General features: G+C 47.3%; 1 protein-coding gene across 2 annotated transcripts in view; it reads right to left on the bottom strand.

Annotated features, from left to right (window-relative positions):
- KDM5B (lysine demethylase 5B) overlaps positions 1 to 23435 on the bottom strand; it is a 71042-nt gene that overhangs the window by 2614 nt on the left and 44993 nt on the right. The window contains exons 12-25 of one of the 2 annotated variants that reach the window (XM_017739809.1): positions 22437 to 22599; positions 21326 to 21445; positions 19103 to 19297; positions 18375 to 18556; positions 17504 to 17628; positions 17029 to 17179; positions 12535 to 12649; positions 10261 to 10557; positions 9742 to 9800; positions 8499 to 8637; positions 6584 to 6763; positions 5598 to 5756; positions 3325 to 3810; positions 1315 to 1426 (exon numbers count right to left, since the gene is read on the bottom strand). In XM_017739809.1, coding sequence (XP_017595298.1) covers positions 1315 to 1426; positions 3325 to 3810; positions 5598 to 5756; positions 6584 to 6763; positions 8499 to 8637; positions 9742 to 9800; positions 10261 to 10557; positions 12535 to 12649; positions 17029 to 17179; positions 17504 to 17628; positions 18375 to 18556; positions 19103 to 19297; positions 21326 to 21445; positions 22437 to 22599 — 2483 coding nt within the window. Of the gene's footprint in view, positions 1 to 1314; positions 1427 to 3324; positions 3811 to 5597; positions 5757 to 6583; positions 6764 to 8498; positions 8638 to 9741; positions 9801 to 10201; positions 10558 to 12534; positions 12650 to 17028; positions 17180 to 17503; positions 17629 to 18374; positions 18557 to 19102; positions 19298 to 21325; positions 21446 to 22436; positions 22600 to 23435 lie in introns of both variants that reach the window. The other variant, XM_017739810.1, reaches the window with a different exon arrangement.

The raw sequence follows: 23435 nt of genomic DNA, 5'->3' as shown, positions 1-23435 counted from the left end.
ACAAGGAGACACAGCATGAATTTTTCAGTGCCAGCACCAACAAGAACTGCACAGATAATGAAAAATCGCTGGTAGCACAGTAAAAAATGGTGAAAGACTTTAAATCTGCAACTGTATGAGTTAGTTCTTATCTGCTCCCTCTTGACTGCTCGTTTTTAACAGCAGGGTTAAAAGGAAAGATGAAGGCTTGCACTGTGGCTCAGCACCCTGCCATGCTCCCATTCCCTGCTGGTTCGAGGATAAGGCATTGCCATCATTCCTGGCAACTTCTCCTGCTTCGGGAGCCACAGGAGTGTGACAATCCCCTCACTACCTAATGAGTGGGGGGTAAGATGAACAAACTGAGTGAGATCTGTACAGGAAGCCATGAGAGGAGAGGATGGGAGGCGGAGAGGATGAGCCTGGTGACAAGGTCCTGCTCTATTGTCACTACCCCCGGCTGCTACTGGCTCCAAAGCTCATGTGGGGCTCTGAAACAGTCCCAGCTGGGGAGGCCAAAATCTTTGTATAAAGAACAGCTTATTAATTCAGAATAACTCAAATATGAAAAATAAACCTGGTGACACAAAGAACTGCCTTGTTTGATGTGAACTGTAACATTCCATTGAAATGGCTTTTCTAACACCAGTACAGACCGAGCTGCACAGACATGAAGGTAAGTCTAGACTTGTGTCCCTGGAGCATTATGCATCAGGAGGGAAGAAATAGTAAATAACTTCTGTCACAGTCATAAAATGATGCGATTCACAGCTTGTCTGTTAGTCCAACCCACTGAGTCTGAGGTGAGGATGGTCCAGAGCCTGTGCTGAGTGACCCCAGCAGAGCAGAGCCCCACAGGGCTGGGGCAGCCCCAGTCTTTGACAGCTGGACAGTTGTGCTGCAGCAAAGCTCACATGGACTTGTGTCCTGTGGATTAAGTACCCCATGGCCTCCAGCACCACATCCCTGCTGTTCCCATCCACCTCCTACACTTCCCGTGGCCTCTCCCCTTTCCTTCCCCCTTCTGCAGCTCGGCTGGGGCACAGCCTGGGGCAGCTGTTCCTGTGGGAAGGGGCCAGCTCTCCTGATTCCTCTTGTCCCATTGTGCCACACCTTTTCACTACATATGGGAAATTTCTACCCTTAAGCAACGCACCCCTCTGCCAAAGCTGGACACTGAGCTCCAAAACTGCTGAGGAGATGGAGAAACCAACAGTCACAAGCCTGCTCAGCCATCTCCTGGTGACCAGGACACCCTCCCTCCTCCCCCAAACACAGGGAAAAAAAAGGAGGGAGCAGGGAGAAACCCCACAAAGCAAAGTGAAGATTACATACCATGAAGTGGGATGCAGTGCTGTCCTGTAGAGAATGGAGAATGCAAATAGACAGTTCTGTTATCCCAGTCATGAGGCATGGAGAATGACATTGCTCCAATTGTCTGTGACACCTAGAAAACAAAATGCAGACAGTTTCACCCAATGTGGAGTTTGAAGTGTGGAATAACTGTGATAGGATCAATACTTGTTTCTCTTACAGCTACTGGAATCTTGTATCTCACTGCTCTGGTCCAAAAACTGCAGCCCTGCCCTGCCTGGGCACAGACACGCCGACAGCAAAGCCTGCACCTCCTGACACTGCCAGAGGCAACTCACCAGGAGCCTTCCACAACACCCTCTGCCTCACTAACCCAAGTGCCTGGGCCCCTTGCAGAATATGGCTCTCCTCAATTCCCACTGCTGCTCTCAAGGGAATTTTTCAAACTCACCCACATTCCTCACTTTGGCCAGTGTCAAGCAGCCCAACTCCAGTGGTTATTGGAAGAGCTTCTTGTGGGGAAATGAGTGTTGAATTAGCCCAGATGACAGGGAAAACAGAACTGGGACAGGACAGGACAGCCATGGTGAGACACTGGCTTCACCAGAAAACCACCTCAAATGCATGGAGACAGAAGTTTCAGCTCACACCTGTGCTGAGGTACGCTGGGGCCTGGCTCAGAAGGGTCCCCGGCTCAGGCACACTGAGGGACCCAGGCAGAGGCACACGGTCAGATCCTCTTCCACCGAGCTTCCCAGGGACCCCTGATTTGGGAAATGCAGTCACAGGGACCTGGACTAGCTCAGCCAGATACACCCTGATTTGGAAGGTTTACTGACTTAAGGTCCAGACCCCTCAAAAATGGTTACACGGCTCTGGGTGGGAGAAACCTCACAGCTCCACGCTGAGCTAGTATCGTCATGCTAATAAAACTAAACTCACTGTTTCAATTTCTGGGCCAACCATCAACTTATATTTCCAAAATCTTGGCCAGTTCTTTTCAGCTACACTAGCTGATCTAGCAAAAGGATACTTTCAGACCTAAATAACCAGAAAAATTCTCTTAAATACCTAAACATATTTTCATTTCTGTATCCTGACTTTCCTGCTTGAAAAATTTGGTCACCACAAGCCATTGGCACAGCTGGGTGAATGAGAAGCAGCTGCAACACCCCATCAGGCACGTGTGGCATGGTTTATGTTTTAACATAAGTGAATGTGAAAACAGAAACACAACCTAACTGTAACCAGACTAGACTAGCAAAACTAAGGTGCTTCAAAATGTAAATAAAGTATACTCCATTTTGGGGTGTTTCATGTTCTTTATACAACACAGAGCTTTGATTTCTGGTATTCTTCTGCATTTGTTATCTCAGGAAAATTGTTTAACTCCTGTCCTTCTTTGTGCTCTTTGCTGAAAGATCTTCACTGAAAAAAGACAAACTCCCTCACTACCCCACCTGAAACAGCTGATGTGGCTAAACCCAGCAATATGAGCAGAATATTCAGCCTGGGAGGTCTAGTGGAAGTGAGGAGAAGCAGCAAAGGATGAAGACACTTTGCTGCAAACAACCTTGTCTGAGAGCCAAGCCGGTAATGCACAGGACAGTTTGTGCCTCTGTCAGTTAATTCTCAACACTTAAACCCCTATTTGAATACTTGTAGGAGCAGAATATAAAGACCAACTGAATAGTGAGCACTCCAGAAACAGTAACTCAGCAGCTCTGTCATTAGTGGTGTCACAGCAGAACACAGGAGCTGGAAGAGGAGAGGAGAAAACAGACTCTTTGGGAGGAATTGTTCCTGGACTCCAGCAGAAGGGAACACGAAGCTGCTGCTGGGGCACACACATCCTGGCTGAGGGGCACAGCAGGACCCAGCTCCTGAGAGCTCCAAAGCAGGAACAAACCCTCTGTGTTGACGGGATTTGTAGGGAGTTACAGCGGACCCAAACCTGGAGCAGTGCTAGCCCCTGTCCTCGCCGACCCTGCGCTCCCTGTGCCAGGAAGCCCAGCCTCGGCCCCGCCTCACCTTGTTTGTCTCTGGCAGCTGGCCCGCCGAGGCTTGCCACCTGCTGTACAGTAATCCTGAGCCAACTTTGTCCTGGATGCGTTTTAGATTCCCTGAATACAACATTTGTTGTGCTCTGTGCTGCCAGTTCACAGTTCTCTCGATCATGTAGCGCAGGGCATCCCCCTCGGGCAGCCGCACGCGGATGCGCTGCAGGGACGCCAGCAGCGGCAGGATCTTCTCCAGAGGCGGCTTCTCGGAGCGGTGGCAGTGCGGGCACAGCCACACGCGCAGTCCCGGCGCAGCGCCGGGCACCGGCACGCAGCCGGTGTGGAAGAAGCCCCTGCAGAGCTCACACTGGATCATGGGAGCAGCCGGCTCCTTCTGGCACAGACACACTTTGAGCTCGGCGTCCTCCTCGCTCGACAACACCTTCACCTCGTTGGCTGCTCGCAGGGCACGCAGCGCCTCCATCTCCCTCAGCCGGGCTTCTCCCAGCGTGGCCATCTGAAAGGGAATCAAAGGATGGCATCTCCAAGGGAACACTGTTTGTTACAAACAGGGTGCCCTCTGCTCTTTCACACTTCAGACACGCCAGCCTTCAGGGCTTTAAATGTTGGAATGAAGCAGGGATGGGGATGTGAAGTGGTGGGGATGGAAGGGAAGCAATCAGGATTGGAGGAGCAGCAGTAGGGGATGTGCAGTGGTGTGACTTCAGTTCCCTTCCATTTTCTCATGAGGCCCTGAGATAAAAAGCTTATCTCTTTGTAAAATAATAGCTCCTAACCCCCTCTGTGTTCCGAGCTTTTGTGTTCTGTACTACAAAAATACAGTCTGCCTTTAAGCAGCTCAGATCCTGAAGTGCAAGTCTGGATTGCAGACACTGCTCTGGGAATATGTCTCTTAACAGTCTGACTCTGGATACTCAGAAAAGCTTCCTGGGCCATTTTCACAAATGTGAATGTACCTCTGACCCCCACCTTGTACACACTTGCCCAGTGCTCAGGGCCACACCCTGACCTATAAACTTGCTCTGGGGATTGTGAACAGCAGGCAAAGTTCACGTGTACCCTGGATGTGCTGTTTGCCCTCTCTGCAGATGCTCCTGATCCTTTTTTCAGGAATCTTTAGCATTAGCTCCTATAAAGACAGCAATACATTCCAGTTGCATAAAGGCTGTTCAAACCAGCTGCAACTAATTAATTCTACGCATTTTATAATGTACGTAAACATACCAAGAGAGTTTATAAATACATACAAAGTGGTTATTTCCCACATCATGGCTTTCAAGCATAATTCCTGGACTAAAATCAGCTCTCGAAAAATGAGACAGCTCTGTCCATCCTGGGCAGACATGGGACTGGGGCACAGCACATTCCGACGTGCGCACAGGTGCTGAGCTGGGCTGGCAGTGTCCAAGACTCACTGTGGGAAGGTTCTGGTTCCCCTTGTGTGACAGAAACAAACCCTGCCACACTGAATGACTTCCCTTTCCTGGGTGCAGCCCCTGGGTCTCCTTAGCCAGGGGTGCTGGAGTCACAGAGGGCTGGGTGTGACCCAGGGCCCAGCCCGTCCCCACAGTGCCACAGGGACACGACAGGGACACTGCTCCGGCTCTGGGGTCCAAACAAGAGAGGCCAACACCAAAGCACTGAATGTACAAGCTTCAAGTAATTGCCATAGGTTAAAACTTAGATGTCCCACAATTAATGACACTGAAGGCCCACCCAGCGAGCCCCTACTGCATCTCATTAGCCACCATAGGCCATCATTACCTGGCCAAGGTGGAGGCTCTGCACCAGGTCTGCTGGAATGAAGCCCTTCCCCACCAGCAACTGAGTCTGTTCCACCCAGAGCAGTGTTTTAGTGACTCCACAAAGCATGAGGTTTTCTTTAATTATTTAGAGTGCTTGTTTCAATTATAAATGGTGCTGGATTATTGTGTTCTTTGAAAGGATCAGACTTGGGCAAACCCTATCCCATTTTTAATAAGGTTTAGGTATGGTAAGGGAAAACAGGTCTCCATTTTTTGTTTTTCTGTGCTTTGTTCAGCTACAGGCACTGCCTGGCAAACTGTGAGGCTGCTTCATGCACAAAACAACACATGCTGTTTCCACTGAAAGCAATTTTAGGAAGTCTGAAGCGAACACAGAAAAGTGCAGTCCCAGAAGTCCTTCTGCAGAGCAGCACAGCAAGAACAGGGTGGAAGCCACACTCCTGCACAGGAGGCAAACAGAAACAAGGATTCAAGGAACTCAGAAGAAATTCCAGTTAGGAAAGATCTGACCACATACCGCGGACGCAGTGTCCTTGCTCTCGGAGAGCGCTCGCTCCAGGTCGCTCAGCGTCTCCAGCTTAGTGCTTTTCTTCTTGCCACTTGGCACTGGCTCCTTCAGCTTCTTCTGCTTCCTCTTCAGACTGAGCATTCCGATGTCACACCAGGGACACAATACCTGAGGGACAGAACAGCAGTGTCCCACCTGCAGCAGTGTTACACCTGCACTGTTCTTAATGCACCTTCCTGCCTGGATGCAGCCACAGGCAACTGATGAGAACTAGGGTTCCTGCAGTTATTCCATCAAAGATCTGAGGGATTAGGATGAGGTTATCTGGAAGGCAGGGAGAGCTGGAAGGCTGGAACTTCAATTTTGTGAAATGGCCAGACCCGAACAACCCTTGCGTTTCACCCAGACTGCTGGTACAGAGAGACAACCTCCACAGGACTGAAACTGCAAACCCTGGAAAAGAGCAGAGATTCCGGGGGCTGCCTTACATTCCTGTCTGTCCCAGCAGGAGAGGGCTCAGAGGGCCTCAGTGCAGGGCAGAGTGTACATTGCTCAAGGACTGCAGGTGTGACACGGCTAAAGCCACAGCTCCAGAGGGCAGCACACACAGCCCCAGCCTCGCCCCTGGCACACCTGAACCTGAGGAGGATGGAGCAGGTAGGAACCTGCTCACCTGCAGCTTGGCCTGATGCACTGGAGTTAATCCAGTGCCGCAGATTTGTCACTATTCCCATATTCGTATGGAAAATGTTAGACACTGGCACTGCCTGCTCTCACTAGCCACTGATTAAGGGAAAAAATAGCTAAATCTTAAGCATTTAAAAAGTTTAAAATTATTATTAAAAGTATAGGTCACTAACAAAAGTTGTTATTACAATAGTTCATGTAATCCTAAAGCAGTTCTGCCAATCTACTGAATATTTACTGCTCCTTCCTGGGCGCACACTGAGTCCGTGTGCCTGCACCGTGACCAATCCCCAATCCACGCCTCCTACCTCCAGGAGGGAATACGGGGAGTTCTCGCACAGGAATGTGTTTGCTGCACACTCCTTCCACGCCTGCACTTCGGCCACCAGGGCCTCCAGCCTGGGCAGGTAATCCAGGTGCACTGGGATGGACCGGCCTCTCGTGACGAGCTCCGCCAGCGTGTCCAGCACGGGCACACGGCCCCCGACCTGCCGGGTTGGAAATGAGGAAATGCTGGATGCACCCAAGACACAGCTTGTACAAATGAATTTAATGCTCAGACAGCTCAGTGACCTGCACTATCGGTCCAACATTTGTGCTGCACTTACTCATTGATTATCCAGACAAAACTAAGAACACATTTAGGGGCTGGGAAGCAAGAATACACTTGCCAAATGACCCTTTAAAAAGAAAACAGAACAAAACAAGAGTGCCAACAATATAAGCAGCCTCCCACTCTCACACTTTGCATTCACAGCAGGAAACGGAAATAATTCTGAAATCATAAAATCATAGAGTTATTAACATTGAAAAAAGATCTCCAAGATCAATTTCAGTCATTAACCCAGCATTGTCAAAGCCACCACTAAACCATGTCCCCAAGTGTCACATCCCCATACCTTTTAAATCCCTCCAGGGATGGCGACTCTACCCTGGGCAGGCTGTGCCAGGGCCTGACCACTCCTTTCAGTGAAGGAATTTTCCCCAATAGCCAACCTGAACCTCCCCAGGCGCAACTTGAGGCAGTTTCCTCTCATCCTGTCCTTTGTTGCCTGGGAGAAACCTCTGATTCCCCCAGCTCCAGCCTCCTTTGAGGTACTGCAGGGAGCTACAGCACCAGAAGACAAGTGCCAGACCAAGAGTGAGAACCACCTCCAGTATCCCGTGTGCCCCTCGGGAGCAAGCTCTGGCCATTCCCTTGGCACCCCACACCTCGGGCAATGCAGGTACCACACGCCCAGAAGTAAAGTAGCACAAGAAGTAATTCCAGAGGTAATTTCTAGAACAGGCAGTGATGTAGGACTGGGGAACTATTCACCAAAACAACCCCAGCATCTCTAGCAACTTCCAAGTCCAATTAATTTCTGGGCATAGGGCAGCAATATGGGATACACCAAGAACTTCCTGCGAGCCACAGTGACCACAGGCATTTAACAAAACTTTCACAGAACTGAAGCAAGAATTCTTGGCACAGACAGAACTAGTTTCCCATATTCAAGAGGCAGAATTTTAGAGTCCAGACCAAGAAGTTAGCAAACGCCAAGAAAAAAAATCGCTCAAGTGCTTTCAAGACAGCCCTCAAGTGGAAGTTAGTATTACATGAATTTTATTCCTTCAAAATATTTAAGTATGGGAAAATTAGTTTTTTTAATAAAAGCTCAAAGTAACTTTTTATTAAAAGCCCGATTTAGGCCAGAGGGGCCTGAAAATACCCCTAAGTTAGATCAGAAAAAAAATGAGGACAAATGAAAATATTTGGCAACTTATACCAAAATGTGAAATCAGGGCTATCCCCAGTGCCACCCTGGTTTGATCTGGACAGTCCCACTGACCCCTGGCTTGAGCATTTGCAAGGCTGAGCCAGGAACTACATCTGTATCACCACTCTGTACCTCAGTGTAGTACACAAAAATGTGATTAACAGGGAGCTGTTACTGAGCAACTGAGTAAAAGTGACCTGAAGGTGAAGTTCCATAATGCAGTAACTTTCTAACTTTAGATTTTTGCTAATAGCTCTTTTATAGATTTTATTGCAGGCAGTTAGCTGCAAAGGTGAAGGAATACAGATCAGAAAGAGAAGCAGGAATCAGGGCAGTGAGCGTAACCAATGTCCCACAGCGGGTGCTCGGAATCAGTGTGACACCGGAGCATGGATGGGGTGTGGGGTGACTCTGGTGACATGAGCAGGGTCACTGTCCCTCCCCAGCAGCCAGGCTCACGTACCTGCAGAGCCTCCACCTCCTGCAGCCAGTCCTTGGCCTTCTGCACTGCGTCCTTCAGCGCTGCTCCATTCGGGAGGTAGGCTGGGATCTCCTCCAGTTCCTTCACTGCTGCTGCCAGGCTGCTCAGGGACTGCCGGGGCCTGGGGGAACACAACAGCCCAGAAGTGAGATGCTGCTTACTGAGGGGCTCTTCCACTCAGCTGGGTTATTAAAATCAGAGGGCCACACCAAATAATGATGTTACATTCAGTACTGGCTGCACCCAGCAGAGCTGGGGCGTCAGGAGCAGGGCAGGTTTAGAAATATCTGTTTGCTTACTCTGGACTCCTGCTAGAAATGTTCTCACATTTGGACTTAAGGAAGGTTTACCTTTTATTAACTTTTGAATGACAAACACCCACCAAACCCCAGACAAGCACCAGCTGAGAGAGTCTGCATTAGGTTAAAAACCTGAAATTGGGTTTTCTGTATTTCCCAGTTTGATTCTGAGGTTTTAGAGCGTTACGAACACAACAGAGCTCCCTATCGAATGTTAAACCCAAGCTTAGTCAGCATATAGCAAAGTGCTATATGAAGTTATCTTAAAACACTGTGGTTAGTAGGGGGTAAGAAACGCTCCAATACTCCAACTATGACAAAATTTAAAAAAAAAAAAAGAATCTTGAGGGAAGAAACCTGGAACATAAAAGTTTGTGCCACCTTCCTAAATTTTAAGTACACTGGGCTCTTCCCTGTTTTACTTTATAAATCAGAAGGTAAAAACCACAAGAAAATTTTTCTTAGTAAGGATGTATTTGGCTTGTTTCCTTCCTCCCTGCACCAACTAATCTGGAAAAATCTCCTCCTTGTTAGTTAGAAATAGTCCTACATGGATCCCTATGGACTATGAAATTTTACCCACTGGTGGTACCTATCTGAGCTTTATCTGGACACGTGTCCTCCAGCCCGACAGCGGGGAGGGGAAGGTGCAAAAGAAGGAAGAGGCATCTTAAACCCCTTCTCTGTGGCAAAAGGAGAATTTGCACAAGATGGTCGAGCAACACACTCACTGCAAGGCAACCGTGACACCTGAAACCACTCCATCCCTCATGCCCCTCCTCCAGCCCTGTCTCTTCTGGCTGCCACAAGCTTTGCCTTCATGCTGGGAACTGGATGAACAAAGGGGAGCCCCTCCAGGAGTCAGGGCATTTCCATCTGAAACAACTCATGGAACTACAAAATACAACACTAAGATTTAGCTCTACCTGGCCTTTATCAGGTTCCTGGCTTTGTCATCCCAGTGCTCGGACACGGTGAGGAGCTCCTGCAGCTTGGCCATCGCCTTCTCAACGGCCGGGGAGGGCGCATGAAATTTTACCCACTGGTGGTACCTATCTGAGCTTTATCTGGACACGTGTCCTCCAGCCCGACAGCGGGGAGGGGAAGGTGCAAAAGAAGGAAGAGGCATCTTAAACCCCTTCTCTGTGGCAAAAGGAGAATTTGCACAAGATGGTCGAGCAACACACTCACTGCAAGGCAACCGTGACACCTGAAACCACTCCATCCCTCATGCCCCTCCTCCAGCCCTGTCTCTTCTGGCTGCCACAAGCTTTGCCTTCATGCTGGGAACTGGATGAACAAAGGGGAGCCCCTCCAGGAGTCAGGGCATTTCCATCTGAAACAACTCATGGAACTACAAAATACAACACTAAGATTTAGCTCTACCTGGCCTTTATCAGGTTCCTGGCTTTGTCATCCCAGTGCTCGGACACGGTGAGGAGCTCCTGCAGCTTGGCCATCGCCTTCTCAACGGCCGGGTAGGGCGCGAGCCCCACCCCGGAGTCTATGAGGCGCCTCATGTCATCCAGAGTGAGGGAGCTCTGCTCTGAGCAGGCCAGCTGCACGTCCTCCAGCCAGCGGGCCTGCTCCAGCCGTGTCCGCAGCTCCGCCAGCTGGGGCAGGTCCACGTCGAAGTCGAAGCTGACGTCCAGCAGCTCCTGCAGCTCTGCAGCACTGGGCATCTCTTCGGAAAGGAGCTTTTGGCTTTGCTGTTGGAAAGCTTCCACACGGTCAAGGAGATCCTGAAATACACAAATGCAACAATAAATCAGATGAAAGTCCTCTGCTAAGTCACTTAACCATGGAAGCGCAGGGTTAACGACGGGAGCACAGGGTCTTGGCAAACCCCGCACTGCAACACACACAGTGCACATGGCAAATTATCCCGAGGGCAGGAACACTGCAGTAGTGTCTTCAACACACAGTACTGGGCCAGCACCTTGTCATATGTAACATGGCCACAAGCTTGAGTATCCCAGAACAAGGCAATTCCAGTCCCAGAGGCGTCAGACAGAGGGCTCGAGGAACAGAAAGGATGTAAAGGGAAATTGAGTGTTCCCATGGGTGCTGCTGTCTGGCTTTGTTTTGGAATGGTTCAGGCAGCTGAGGAACAGCAAGGTGAGCATTATGAAGGCTTTGAAAAACACTGAGAAGGGCACAGAGGTTCAGGGGGTCATTCTTGCTGTACTGCTACGGCTTTTGAGCTGCACCCTATGGTCTCAGTGAGCCACAGGCATTTTACTCTCTCATGCAGGGCAACACCTTCTCTCTCTCCAGGCACTCAGCAGCTCATTACCCCAAAAGGTATCTCTGGGGCTGTTTGCACTTTCCCCAGGACAAAGCACAGTCATCCAGAGCAATCCCACAGTGAAGGCTGGGATTATTCTGTACGAAGCAACCCGCCAGTACTCCCAGTGCTGCCTGAAATGCTGTTCCTGCAGGAAGTTCTTCCCTCACAGCTGACACCTTGGCATTTTGCCAGTGAGGCTGTTTCCCATGGTGGGCAACCTCCCCCAGGATGGAATAAAACATTTTTTAGAGACAGACTGAATTGTGAACCCATCTCCAGTAATGTTGGTCATTTATATTAACGGCCTAATTTGCACAACTACATATAATTGAGGCTTGTTGAGGATGATACAAAGGAACACCCCGACCATATGTGTTTGTTATTTTTCTGTAGATGGAGAGGAACTGTTTGCATGTCTGGCATTTCCAAATTTCTGCTTTTCAACCACCAAGAAAACTTCACAGCTTCAGTGCTATAAACAAATAACTGTAAATAGGACTGTATCAAATCTGATCCACACACTGCAGGGCTGATAAAGCTTCCAAAGCAGCAGTCAAAGCTGAGTTGAACTGGTTTATTCCCACTCATTTACATGGCACTGTCTGGTGTCTCAGTGCTGGGTGGATACTTGAGGCACAGTTCAAGAGCTGGACACAGCCACCTCCTGGTTTCAAGTGTCACAAATATGCAAAGCCCTTCTCCTTTAAGACAGGAATTGCAGATGCACAGATTTTTTTTTTTTAATTGCCCCTCAGTGTGATATGGAACATTTTGGCAAATTCTGAAACAAGATTTTGAATTGCTTTCAGTTTGCCTGAGGGCTGATCATCTGGGGAGCACAGAACTAGCACAGCTGGTGGTTGTGGGATCCACAGTGACCTGACTCCTGCCAGAAGCAGGTACTCTGATAGAGAGAGGATTTGGGCAGCCTGGGCTGGGTTTGGCTGGAGTTATCTGGGGGGTTTCCTGGAATGTGGCTTGAGAGCACAAAGAGGGATCTAATTACAAGACTGAGAAAACTGATTCTGGGTTAACGAAGGAAAGTGGTAAGAACGATAGAGCTGTCCCCTCAGAGCAGCGGGGAGTTTGAAGGCTCTCAGATTAACCTGGCTTTACTCGTAAGAGCAGACCAGTTAACTGACCCCAAACTCTTAACTTGTAGTTACCAAGGTTATCCTGCTCCTCCTCCTGCAATCCTTCATACAACATGAATGGTTTGATTTGCCTGTGCAGTATAAAACTCTGCTGACCACGAACAGCAGCTGCTCAGAGCTCCTTTCTTCAGCATCCCATGTGCACAAGTCAGCCCAGCCTGCCAGTGCCCAGGTATTAATTCTTGGAGCAAACAGTGACATGGCAGATGAATGCAGTGCAAACCCATCACTCTGTAAATGGTCCTGGCTCCCTTCCCGAGGCTTTCCCAGGTTACCTTGAGCAGTGGTGTCTGGCTGAGGACACAGGGCAGGGCATAGAGCTGCCTCACGAACAGCCGCAGCTCGTTCACCGTCAGCTGGTTCTGACACTTCCCTCCCCCGGAGCGGTACCTGCAATGACACCGTTCAGCTTTCTTGGTTAGCACTGAAAAACATAAAAACCAGAACTCTCAACATCGAGGCCAGGCTGGACAGGGATTGGAGCAACCTGCTCTAGTGGAAGGTGTCCCTGCGGGGAGTGGAACAAGATGAGGTTTAAGGTCCCTTCCCACCCAACCCATTCTGTGATTTTTTGATTCCCTGACATCTGCTTAGGATTTCGTGTCAGCCAGGCCTTCTTCAGGGATAAGAGAATATTCACAAGCACCCAAGCAGCCCAGGGCTCACACACATGGGAAACCTCAGTCTGCCACTGCAGAACGAGCTATTGTTGAAACACTCATATTAAACAGGATTCTGGAACAACTACTCAGCCTTGGAAGGGCACTGGTTATTATGGAAAAAAATTAAGCTTTTTTTCCAGAACACAAAGCAACTGTGGATAAACTATTCAGTTATGTTGCAGTAGCTATTGTAGTCAGCTCTGCCCATGCCCACACCAAAAGAGAACAAATCCCAGTTCTGAATGGGTTTTATATTGACAGGTTGTGTAGGCACTTCTGAAAAATCCTCTCTACACTGAAATCAGCGTTTTTATTTTTATCTAAAAGCTTTGTATCAAATGAGTGGCTTATAAGTGTTAACAAATTGCCCAATATTAAAAGCTTTCTAAACTCAAGCCAGTATTAATGAGGTCTGAGAACCCTGAACAGAAAAGGAAAGATCCCTTACAATGCTGGCTCCAACTGAATCCACAGCACGTTATTTATACAAAAGAGGAGAACAGCCCAGCAGGATATGCCAGCATGACTGGAATGTGAACACTATAAAATAAATTTTAATTTACCATTCCGTGTTAAAAATAGGTATTTTTAACGGATACACAGGATCTCACTGGGAGTTCCAAACCCCAGTCAGCTGAACAATAAAATGAATTCAAAGCCTCAGGTACAACACAGGTTTCTTTACAGTCTGCTTTGTTCTACTGGTTTTTGAGGAAGCCCTACAGTCTCTTCCAAGAAAAGGCACAAGTTTTGAAATACATAAATATTTATGTACATATACACACACATATCTAAATGGCAAAGCTGACACAAGATGTTTTGAAAACCAGAAATTACATGAGCCTAAGAAAAACCATTGACAGAAGCCCAACCCATGTCCATCCAGGGTTATTAATCACAAAGGTCTCCAAGCACAAATTCTCAGAGACTCTAAGGAACAGAGAAGGAAGGGAAAAAGACAGGAAAAACATGGCAACAGGGCAGGAACACTGCTGCCTTCCACTGCCAGGAGAACGCGGGCCACACTGGACTCTGGCCCCATTCAGATGTTCACAGAATATCTCCCAACCAGCATCTGTGAGGGTTTAATCCCTCAGCACCCAGAGGAAATAGGGATGTACAGCCTGTTTGCACCTCTTCAGGTACTGCAGAGAAGCTGGTGAGCAGGAGTCACAGGATTTACTATGATTTATTACCATCTCCCCTGGTCTTCTCCCCACCAACTGCTGTGTTTGCTGTACTGGAGGAGATCCTCCGGTGTCACTGACTGCTGTGACTGACAGGGACGGCCTTCCCACAGTAGAGAAGTCCCCTGCATGCCTCTTCCAAACTCAGAATCAGACCGAAATGGTCAGTCCATAATGGAAAGTTTGCCAAAAGCACAAACCAAATTTTAGGCAGAATCCACAATCCTTCCTAACCAACACCTGGCACACGGCGTGATGGAGGCTGTCCATCAGCCTGCAGATGGGAGCTTCAGGCACATGAATCTGCATGTGATGTAACATGTATGAAGATTTTAAGCAGATAATTCTCTTCTTTATTTCTTTCTCCAGAAGTTATGAGCATCCCCCACTTCAATCTTGTAAGGAAAAAAAAATCAATTAACATGGGTTTTAAAACTTAAAAATTATGAAGACATGAAACTGGACTTTCTCCAGAAACATGCCAAAAAAGATCCAAGGAGAAATGGTGCAAGAAGGACTAAAACCTCTTCTAGAGCAAATAAGAATCTCAATGCAAGCAGTGCCTTGACACTGTGTACAGCAGCAGCACTGGGTGAATTACTTGTCCCAGTCTGGGATGCTGCAGGAGCTGGCAGGCCCAGCTGTGAGGGAGGCTGGGAGCCTCTCATGCTCACAAAAGAACACACCTAGTCAAGAAGATGAAGATAAAAATTGCTCCCAGCTCTCCCCAGGTCAAACAAAGTCAGGGACACATTCAGTGCAGGAAGGACTCATCTGGCACAGAGAAGCTGGGAATGGCCTGGCTGCTGCTCCTAGTTCAGCACTGGGAGACCTGAAAAGCACCAGTGATAGGAGAACACAGACTGGGGATGCCAGAAGAAGAGATGGCTCAACACCAAATGAAGGAGGAGATCAGAAGTGGACAAGTCCTTCGATGATGGTGCCTCAAGTCTCTGGGTTGGAAATCCCCTATCTGGCAGAAGTCATGCCTGTGAATTTCTCATTCCTTGTTGCAATATTTTTATGTTGCTGTGACAGAGGCTTCATCCTCCTGTGTGTGCAAGACAGCAAAGGTGAATTTTTATCAAGTTCCTACTACAAAGACTTACACAGGGATCACCACAAAGGAAGACAAGAATCACGTCTAAGTGTGACAGCAGAACGTTCCACCCCCAAAGTCCTTCCAAGCCAGCCTTCAAAGTACTGCAAGAACGCAGGAGTGATGAGCTACACGAGTCCTGGTGAGGCAGCTGACATGCAGGAACCACACGTGTGCAGTTCTACTGATGCCATGAAGATTTTTTGCCTTTTCTTTTATACCCCTGTTATACCCTTTTTACAACTTCTGTACTCTCAGTGCTTTTTCCCTTTGTTTGTCAAGCTGAGAGACTCAACATTTTAGAAGCTTCGTAGCTGAGGATCAGTGTGCCCCAGACCCCAAGGTCCTCTCCAGAACACATTCTGCAAACCAAGATAGAACCATCCAGGGGAAGGTTCCTTGGGGAGCGAGGCTCGCTCGAGCCTCTCACTGGGGAATCTTTGATAGATCTGCTAATTAGTAACACCTAGAATATTATACCAGATCTTTTTGGGTGGGCATTTTGGCGGGGTGCATTTCGGTGCATATGACCTGGACGTGCTCACCTAAGGATCCTTAAAATAAATACCAAGGTAAAATGTCCTTTCCCCCTTCTAACCGTGTTTGACTCTTGATTTTAAGACCAGGAAAAGGCATCACTACCAGCACAAAAGGCAACTGCTCCAATAAACACCATGTTGTTCAAAGAAGCAGAAATGAGTGAAAATTCTCCAGATGGGACAAATGACAATTTTTTATGAAGTAATTCACACGTAAGATTGTTGGACATGAGCAATACTGTCCTCCACATATATAAACCCAACATTTTCTTAGAAACCACCATCCCGCAAGGCTCAGTGTACCCATGGTGAGTCTGGGTGCCCTGATCAATGGCTTTCAGCTGAAGGAGGGCAGGGTTAGATGGGACAGTGGGAAGGAATTCTTCCCTGTGAGGGTGGTGAGGCCTTGGCACAGGCTGCCCAGAGCAGTTATGGCTGTCCCATCCCTGGAAGTGTCCAAGGCCAGGTTGGAGGGGGCTTGGAGCAATTTGGGACAGTGGAAGGTGTCCCTGGCCATGGCAGGGGGTGGAATGGGATGAGTCCCTTCCAACCCAAACCAGTCTGGGATCTATGGGTGAAGAATGACACAACAGAAGATGACAATTCATGAATCCCGAGAGAAAGGCTCTTACATCTATACAGGCATAACTAGATTTGTGCAATGAGGAGAACCAGCCTTGGCCTTCTGTTCTGGCTCTTTTCAACTCATTTCAGACACAGAGTGCCAGCGAGACCAGGCAGGCAGTTCACAAAGAACATGTTACCCAAACTCTGCCCTATCCTCAAATCCCCTGAGCAAATAACCCATCTAAAAGATTCAATGTAAAGAGCAAGTATTTTTTCAGAGCTCTCATACAACATTCCCACCAGCAGCAGCTCAGGGAGTTAAGGCACTTTGTTTTTCCACAACACAGAGGGTAATGAACATAAGATCACCTGTACTGTGGGCAGATTTACAGTGCCCATAGCACAAAGACAAGGGGACTGTATCTTGCAGAGTGTTACTTTGTCTGGACATACCACACCATTTTTGCCTTTTCAGGGAACACTGGAATGAATTTACAGATTAACTGTCAAACACAGAGGAAGAAGAGATTTGAAAACCAAGGATGTTCAACTTATTATATGTAGTAAAACCGAATCTCCCTGTCAAAGATGGCTCTGCTGAGGAGACAAAGATTCTTTTAATTTTTAAGTCTTGCAGAGCACTAGCATCCATCAGTGGCTACTGACATCCATCTCTGATGCCCCAATTTTGCTGCAGACATGGAGTGGTACTTACCTGGTCTGTCTCTTGCCATTCAACAGCTGCTGGGCCACTGAGGCACACTTGTCTGCGTCCTGCGTCACCAGCCGGAGGTGTCGCAGCAGGTCGTTGTCTGGGAACTTTTTCATTTCTGATTCTTCTATCAAAGCCTTAAAACTGATGAGACCTGTTGGAAAAGACATTAAGTTAAGAAGTCTCCCTTTGTGATGCATTTTCCATGGTAAGGCTTAGAAACACAACCTGTTAAATGTATTTCTGTTTCTACTTCAGCTATATTTTGTGTCAAAGTGATTTACAGTCTTGTCACAGAGACAGCTTAGCATCATTTCTGGGACTGTAACAGCTCAAATATTTACTTTAAAACATGAAGTGATAAATGATTTATTTTGATTGTAACAGAAGAAAAAAGTTGCTACGGTTCAGAAACTAAAAACTGAAAAGAAAAGTCCCTTTTGAATTATGTGCTACAGGCAGCAGGTAAGATACTCACTTTTTTTGTTGTTGATCTTTGCCTCCAGGGCCTCGTTGACGTTGGAAGCCCACTCGTTGTAGGACTCCGCGCGCATCTTCAGCGCGTTCATCATTGGGTACAGCTCCTCCAGGGTGTAGCGGTACCTACGGGCAGCACACACCTCAAACCTCCAGCAACACTGCGGGGCAGCAGGAGGGTGGAAGGAGGGGCACCAAGATGAGGACCCAGGTTGGATGGGGCTTGGAGCAACCTGGACTACTGGAACAGCCTGTCTCTGCCCATGGCATGGATGGAATGAGATGAGCTTTAAGGCCCCTTCCAGCCCCAAATCATTTTGTACTTCTAAGATGTGTTGGTCCATACAACAGAGAAATAAGCTGCTGTGCACTCAGGGTTAAACAATTAAGACCTTACAACCACACCATGCTCCTTTTGAGACAGTTTCATTGCTGCAATTGCTTGAAAAGGCAATTTCTGCAGGACAATTACGGAATTGTGAAACTGTCTTAGAGCAAGCTACATTCATACAGGACAAAAACGTACTAAACAGCACGGGAAAGTTAACAACGGGAAGGAAAAGCTCCAAAGAGCAAAACAATACTCCTTGGCAAGGACTGGATCTAAGGGACAATGACCTGGTTGCTATAAATAAAAATGCAAACTAACTTAGCCAGCAATTTTTGCCATTCTAGAGCAAGAAGAGCTGAATGCTGAAGAGGCTTTGTGTGTGAGCACAAAACAGTCCCATTGTTGTGGGGGCACTGGATTTGCAAAGGGCTGAAACAGAAACAGAGACCAGCCCCACTGGCAGCAGAGATTACCAAACCACAGTATCTGCACAGACAATACTATCTCCAGATCATGGTGTTAGTTACTACCTCAAGCTTACCCCAGTTTGTATTTGTAGGTGGGACAGGAGCAGAGGTCCTCGACATGGTACAAGCACACCAACAACCCAGGTTTGCAGGGACAATAAACTGCTGACATGAAGCAGGTGGTTTTACACTTCAGGCACTGTCGCTCATCATCAGGGAACAGCTCAAACGTCACCCTCTCTGAGTCAGTCACTCCCTGCAAGAGTGTTACACCAAAGCCTAATGAAGAAGTGACTGTTACAAAGAGGTGGTTATTCCAAGCTAGAACATCAGAAGGTAAATTTATCGAAAGAACAATGAAGTTTAGATATAAGATATTAACGCCAGGTAGACAGAAATCTTGGTTAATGAAAAATCAGCTTTTCTGGCAATATTACTGAAAGTACAAATATTACCTTAAAAGTGACATTCTGAACAACATTAAAGGGCAGGTACTAAAATAAGGTGCATGATCAATGATTCTTTACCCAGGTAGTCCTCTGAAATCCACAACTTAGGAAGGGACTATGTACCTCTAAGCCTCTGACACCCTGGTACAAAAACCAGCATGTTCTCATATCACTGTTTCAACTGTTACTTCATTCATTGTAATGAATTCCATCTCTCAAAATGTTCAAGGCCAGGTTGGATAGGGCTGGGAACAACCTGGTCTAGTGGAAAGTGTCCCTGCCCATGGCAGGGGATGAAACAAGATGACCTTTAAAGTCCCTTCCCACCCAAACCATTATTTCCTATAACTCACCAGTTTATCAACCTTCTCACGTAACCTCTTCTCCTCTTCAATCATAATAGCCATGTCTTTCTGGACTGTAGATGCCACCACAACGTCCAGGACATCTGCTTTGGAAGCCATTTTACAGATCATCTCGTCGTGGGAGAAGACGCAGTAGCGGTTGAGCAGCCGGTAATGCTCCACGCACTGCCGGCCCAGGGGCAGCTGCGGGGCAGACACGGCATCAGGGGGTGCACTTGGGCAACGACAACAAGGTACTAACTCTGCGTGCTACTAACCAAAAACTGCCCCAAGGAAAGGCTAAGACAAATCCTTCTAGCGACAATATTCATACTTTGGAGTGTAAAACTAGAGAAATCAAGATCCCGAGTTGTGCACAACAGGGATGCTCATGGCTCTTTCCCAGTGGACTCTGTGGGTGTGAGCTGGGTAGCTGGGGGAGGTGCCCTCTCTTGTAGAGGTTGTAATTAAGGGCTACTAAATCACTAAACCACAGTGGGCTCAGAAGATCCAAGATAAAAATGCAGTGAGGCCAAGAAAGCATCGGGACAAGTACGTAAACCCGGCCTGTTTCCACCACTCGGGGGATGCCCCATCCCAGGCAGGTGCAGGGCACCCTGGGCCTTCTCCCTGACATGAACTGTGCTGCAGCACGAGAAACTGCTGGCTCAGGGACCACTGACATCCCTAAATGGCTGCAGGCAGAGCAGCCTGAGCCGGGCAGGTCACTCAGCTCTATTTTAAGGCCAGGCAGACAGTGATGCTCAGGGTACAATGAGGTTGTGTTGGGTCCAGTGTGAAACTCATGGAAGGGGGAAAACCAAACTAAACCAACTGACACGTGAGCACAGTCAAGTGCAGAAAACTTTCTTGCAAGATTAGTCATCTCCCAAGTAATGTTTTTTACATCTAGCAACCTTTTTAGTTGGGCTTTGTGGATACAAAAATGCTGCTAGAAAGGATTTTCTTGCTATTTTCTAAGTCCGTGAGAGACTTTTCTCTCTCACAGAAGACGTAGCAGAGTTATGTAAACAGCCAAACACCTGCAACCTTGAGAAGTCTTGTTTATGGTACAGTAGAAAAATATTTTGACAATGGATGTTTTAGGATTTTAGCCAATCACCCCAAGGGGTGGCTGATCCTTTGTCCAATTAGACTATGAAAAAAAAGTCTATAAAATAGAGTTTGTAAAATAATTAAATAAATCAATTTTGCTGCACAATTCCTGCCTGCTGGATCTTCTCTCCTCCTCCTCCCTATGGCTGTGGGACACGGTGATGTACCCTAGGGGCCCAGGCCTGCGGTAATAGGGCCACACTTACAAATAGCCAAGACCTTTTGGGGAAAAAAAAAATCACAAGAGAAGTAATTTGAAATATCAGAAGCTTCAAAGAGTCTTTGTGAGATCAGATAGCACTGTGTGTCTGAGTCATTTGCTGTGAAGGTAAAATTACTTGTAACTTAGGACCAACTGTCCTCCATTCATGTTTATTTTAAAGAAGACAGAGAACTTATTCAATAACTCTAACCTAATAGCTGTAATGTGTGTCCATCTCTGCTGGGTCAGTGAGCTGAGTGAAGCTTACTGGGAATGATGTACTGCTCTGTAAACCTTCCACTTGAACTTGAGAACTTTCTGCTCTCTTCTCATTAAGGTGTTCTTCCCTAAAAACCGAGAGTACCTCTGCTATCCAAGAGGATGCTCTCACGTGAGATGCAATTCCTATGTTTTTCCCCCACAAGAGGACTATCAATGTCTTTAACTGTTATTAGCGTGTGTTGCATGTATCATTTGACTTTACCACAGAGGCTAAAGCAGAAAAGATATCCAAGTTGGATTTGGTTTGCAGCTGCATGAAGTACCTCTTAGAGAATTCCCAGGGCAATAAATTAGGAAATTCCATTCCAGCTTTTGATTTGAAATGGAACTCAGGGACACAAAAATGAGCAGACCCCAGTAGCACTGGTGCATCTCATACTCCAGGCATGCACGGGACTGTGCTGCAAAAGCTACATCAGCCCTAATGTATAATTCCAAACCAAATCCTCTGAACCAGAGGAAGCCCCCAGTTCAGTGCATGACAAACCCTTTCAGCAAACACCATGCTGCCAGTAACAGGCTCCTTCTGATCTGTGGCCTAGACTTGTGCATCAGCGATAAATCAGAGCTGTACACCAGCTAGGAACAGCTTTGGAACTGCTCACTTAGGGGAAAACTGGTTTGGAACATACCCAATCGACGGTGCAGAAGTTCACAGCTTCAGCAAAGTTGAAGCCCTGGTTGAAGCCGCTGTGATAAGCTCTGGGAAAGGTGATCACAAACTCCCCAGCACACTGGTTGGTTCGGTACACCTGGGGGGACAGACAGGCCAGCGTCAGCTCACACTCAAACACAGCTGGCGGCTCAAGGAGAACACGGATTTCCAATTCGCAGTAACTTCGGTGAGGACTTCCAAGAGTTTGAAACCATAAGCCCAAGAATTACAAGTGGCAGCTGATAAAGTGCCATGTAAAACCCCAGAAAGCCAAGGGTTCCACTCAGCCACACCCCACTCTGAATAGCTCTAGGTTGGCTGCCTGGGGCTTGTGCTCCTCACACCTCAGGGTTAGGGTCAACACAGATCCAGCTCTCTCCAATGTGCAGCTGAAGGGGAAGAGAAATTGGGAACCTTAAAGTACATACTGTTGTTCATCTAAGACTGTTGGGGCTGTACAGTCAGCATGAAAGCAGGTAGGTCTCTTCCTGCATCCTTCCATTTTGGAGGCTACCAAATCATAGGAGACACCACAAATTTTGCTACTTTTTCCAGATTTTCCTTCAAGTCCCAAGGCCAGCTCATCAAAAGCCAATTAAGTTGTAAAGGGACATAATTCCCATGAATAATCTAGTATGGAATAAGATGAAATTTGATGAAAAAATGTTTTTTAAATACCTAAGGACTTATCCAGGAAAAATAAGAGAATGTGGATGACAAATAAAGGAAGAATGGGGTTTGGGCCCTTGACAGAAACTCTGTGCCAAAAAAACAGTGTCTGACTGAACAGACATACAAGAGCTCCTGCCATTGTTCCAAAGGTAAAGCCTAAACCTTCCAGCTGAGACACAGAAATAGAAATATCCAAGATGGATCTCCAGAGAAGAGTCTGCCAGTCGATTCCAAAGGCAACAATGCCATTGCCCATCTGTTCACACTGGCACATTTTACTGGATAAGGAAGATGCAACACACATGGAAACCACCACACCACCTCTGTTATAAAAGTGGCTTCAATTATCAGCTTTAAGTAGCGTTCCAATCAAAGAGGGTTGGGTTGGGGGAGTAGCACAGGAGTCCGACACATACAGGCACCCCGTGGGCCATCAAAGTGTTCGGGTTCATTATGGTGACAAGTTGGTGCAAGAGATCTGGCTGGGACTCAAATAGCTCTGGAGCAAGTTTCTTCATTACATCCTCCAGCTGCTCAGCTGCGTACCCTGGGGCTCCATACCACGTTTTAGGCTCCCCCCTGCAAGATTATTAAAAAAAGTTAAATATAAGCAAACTTTAAGTTACATTTTTAGTCTTCTGCTTTAAAACACACCATGTCAAAGGAAGGGCATATCACCAGGAAGGAATGCAAAGGTTCTGTACCTTCCTGAATGTTCACATTTTACACAGGTCCCTCTTCTCCAGACCTGTTTTTAACTGCCTACACTTCTGAGCAGGTACTTCAAATATTCTGGGGGAGGGAGAAAAAGTCTGACGAAGTCCGCAGTGAAGTTCTGCTGATTCCAGCACAACTTCAAAACATAAGCTGCCTGTCTTTTCCCATGAACACAAACTCCCTCTTGGGTCCAACAACCAAAGCCAGCTCTTTCTGTCTTACGCGCAACTGCCATAAAAGCAACACATAGGAAGTAGAAATCAAACTTCCAAATTATGCAAGACTTCAAGGAGAAAAAAAAAATCCATATCCAGAGTAGGAACAAAGAACTTTCTGCACCGGCTTAACCTGATGCAAGCCAGCTGAGAGAATTAAGGGAATGCAGATGTGTTCCAGCAGATACTGTTTCAAGCTGACACTGGCTCAGTGCAGCACTGAGATGAAAATGCCTCCAGGGCCTTATAAAGAATGAGTTTAGAAAAGATATTTAGAAAGGAAAACAGACAGATCACCTTATTCCAAGACTTCTGAAGAGTTGGCAGACTAAAACTGACCCAACAGTGTTCTTTTCTTCCATCAATCATTAAGCAATTGGGAGGATTCCCTCCATTTTTGGGGGGGGGGGAATTGCCTCAATTTTTTCGGGGGAATTTCCCCCATTTTTGGGGGGGAATTTCCTCCATTTTTTTGGGTGGTTT

This window comes from Corvus brachyrhynchos, unplaced genomic scaffold, assembly GCF_000691975.1.
Source record: "Corvus brachyrhynchos isolate BGI_N302 unplaced genomic scaffold, ASM69197v1 scaffold67, whole genome shotgun sequence".
Lineage (NCBI taxonomy): Eukaryota > Metazoa > Chordata > Aves > Passeriformes > Corvidae > Corvus > Corvus brachyrhynchos.
This window is presented reverse-complemented; position numbering and strand designations above follow the sequence as displayed.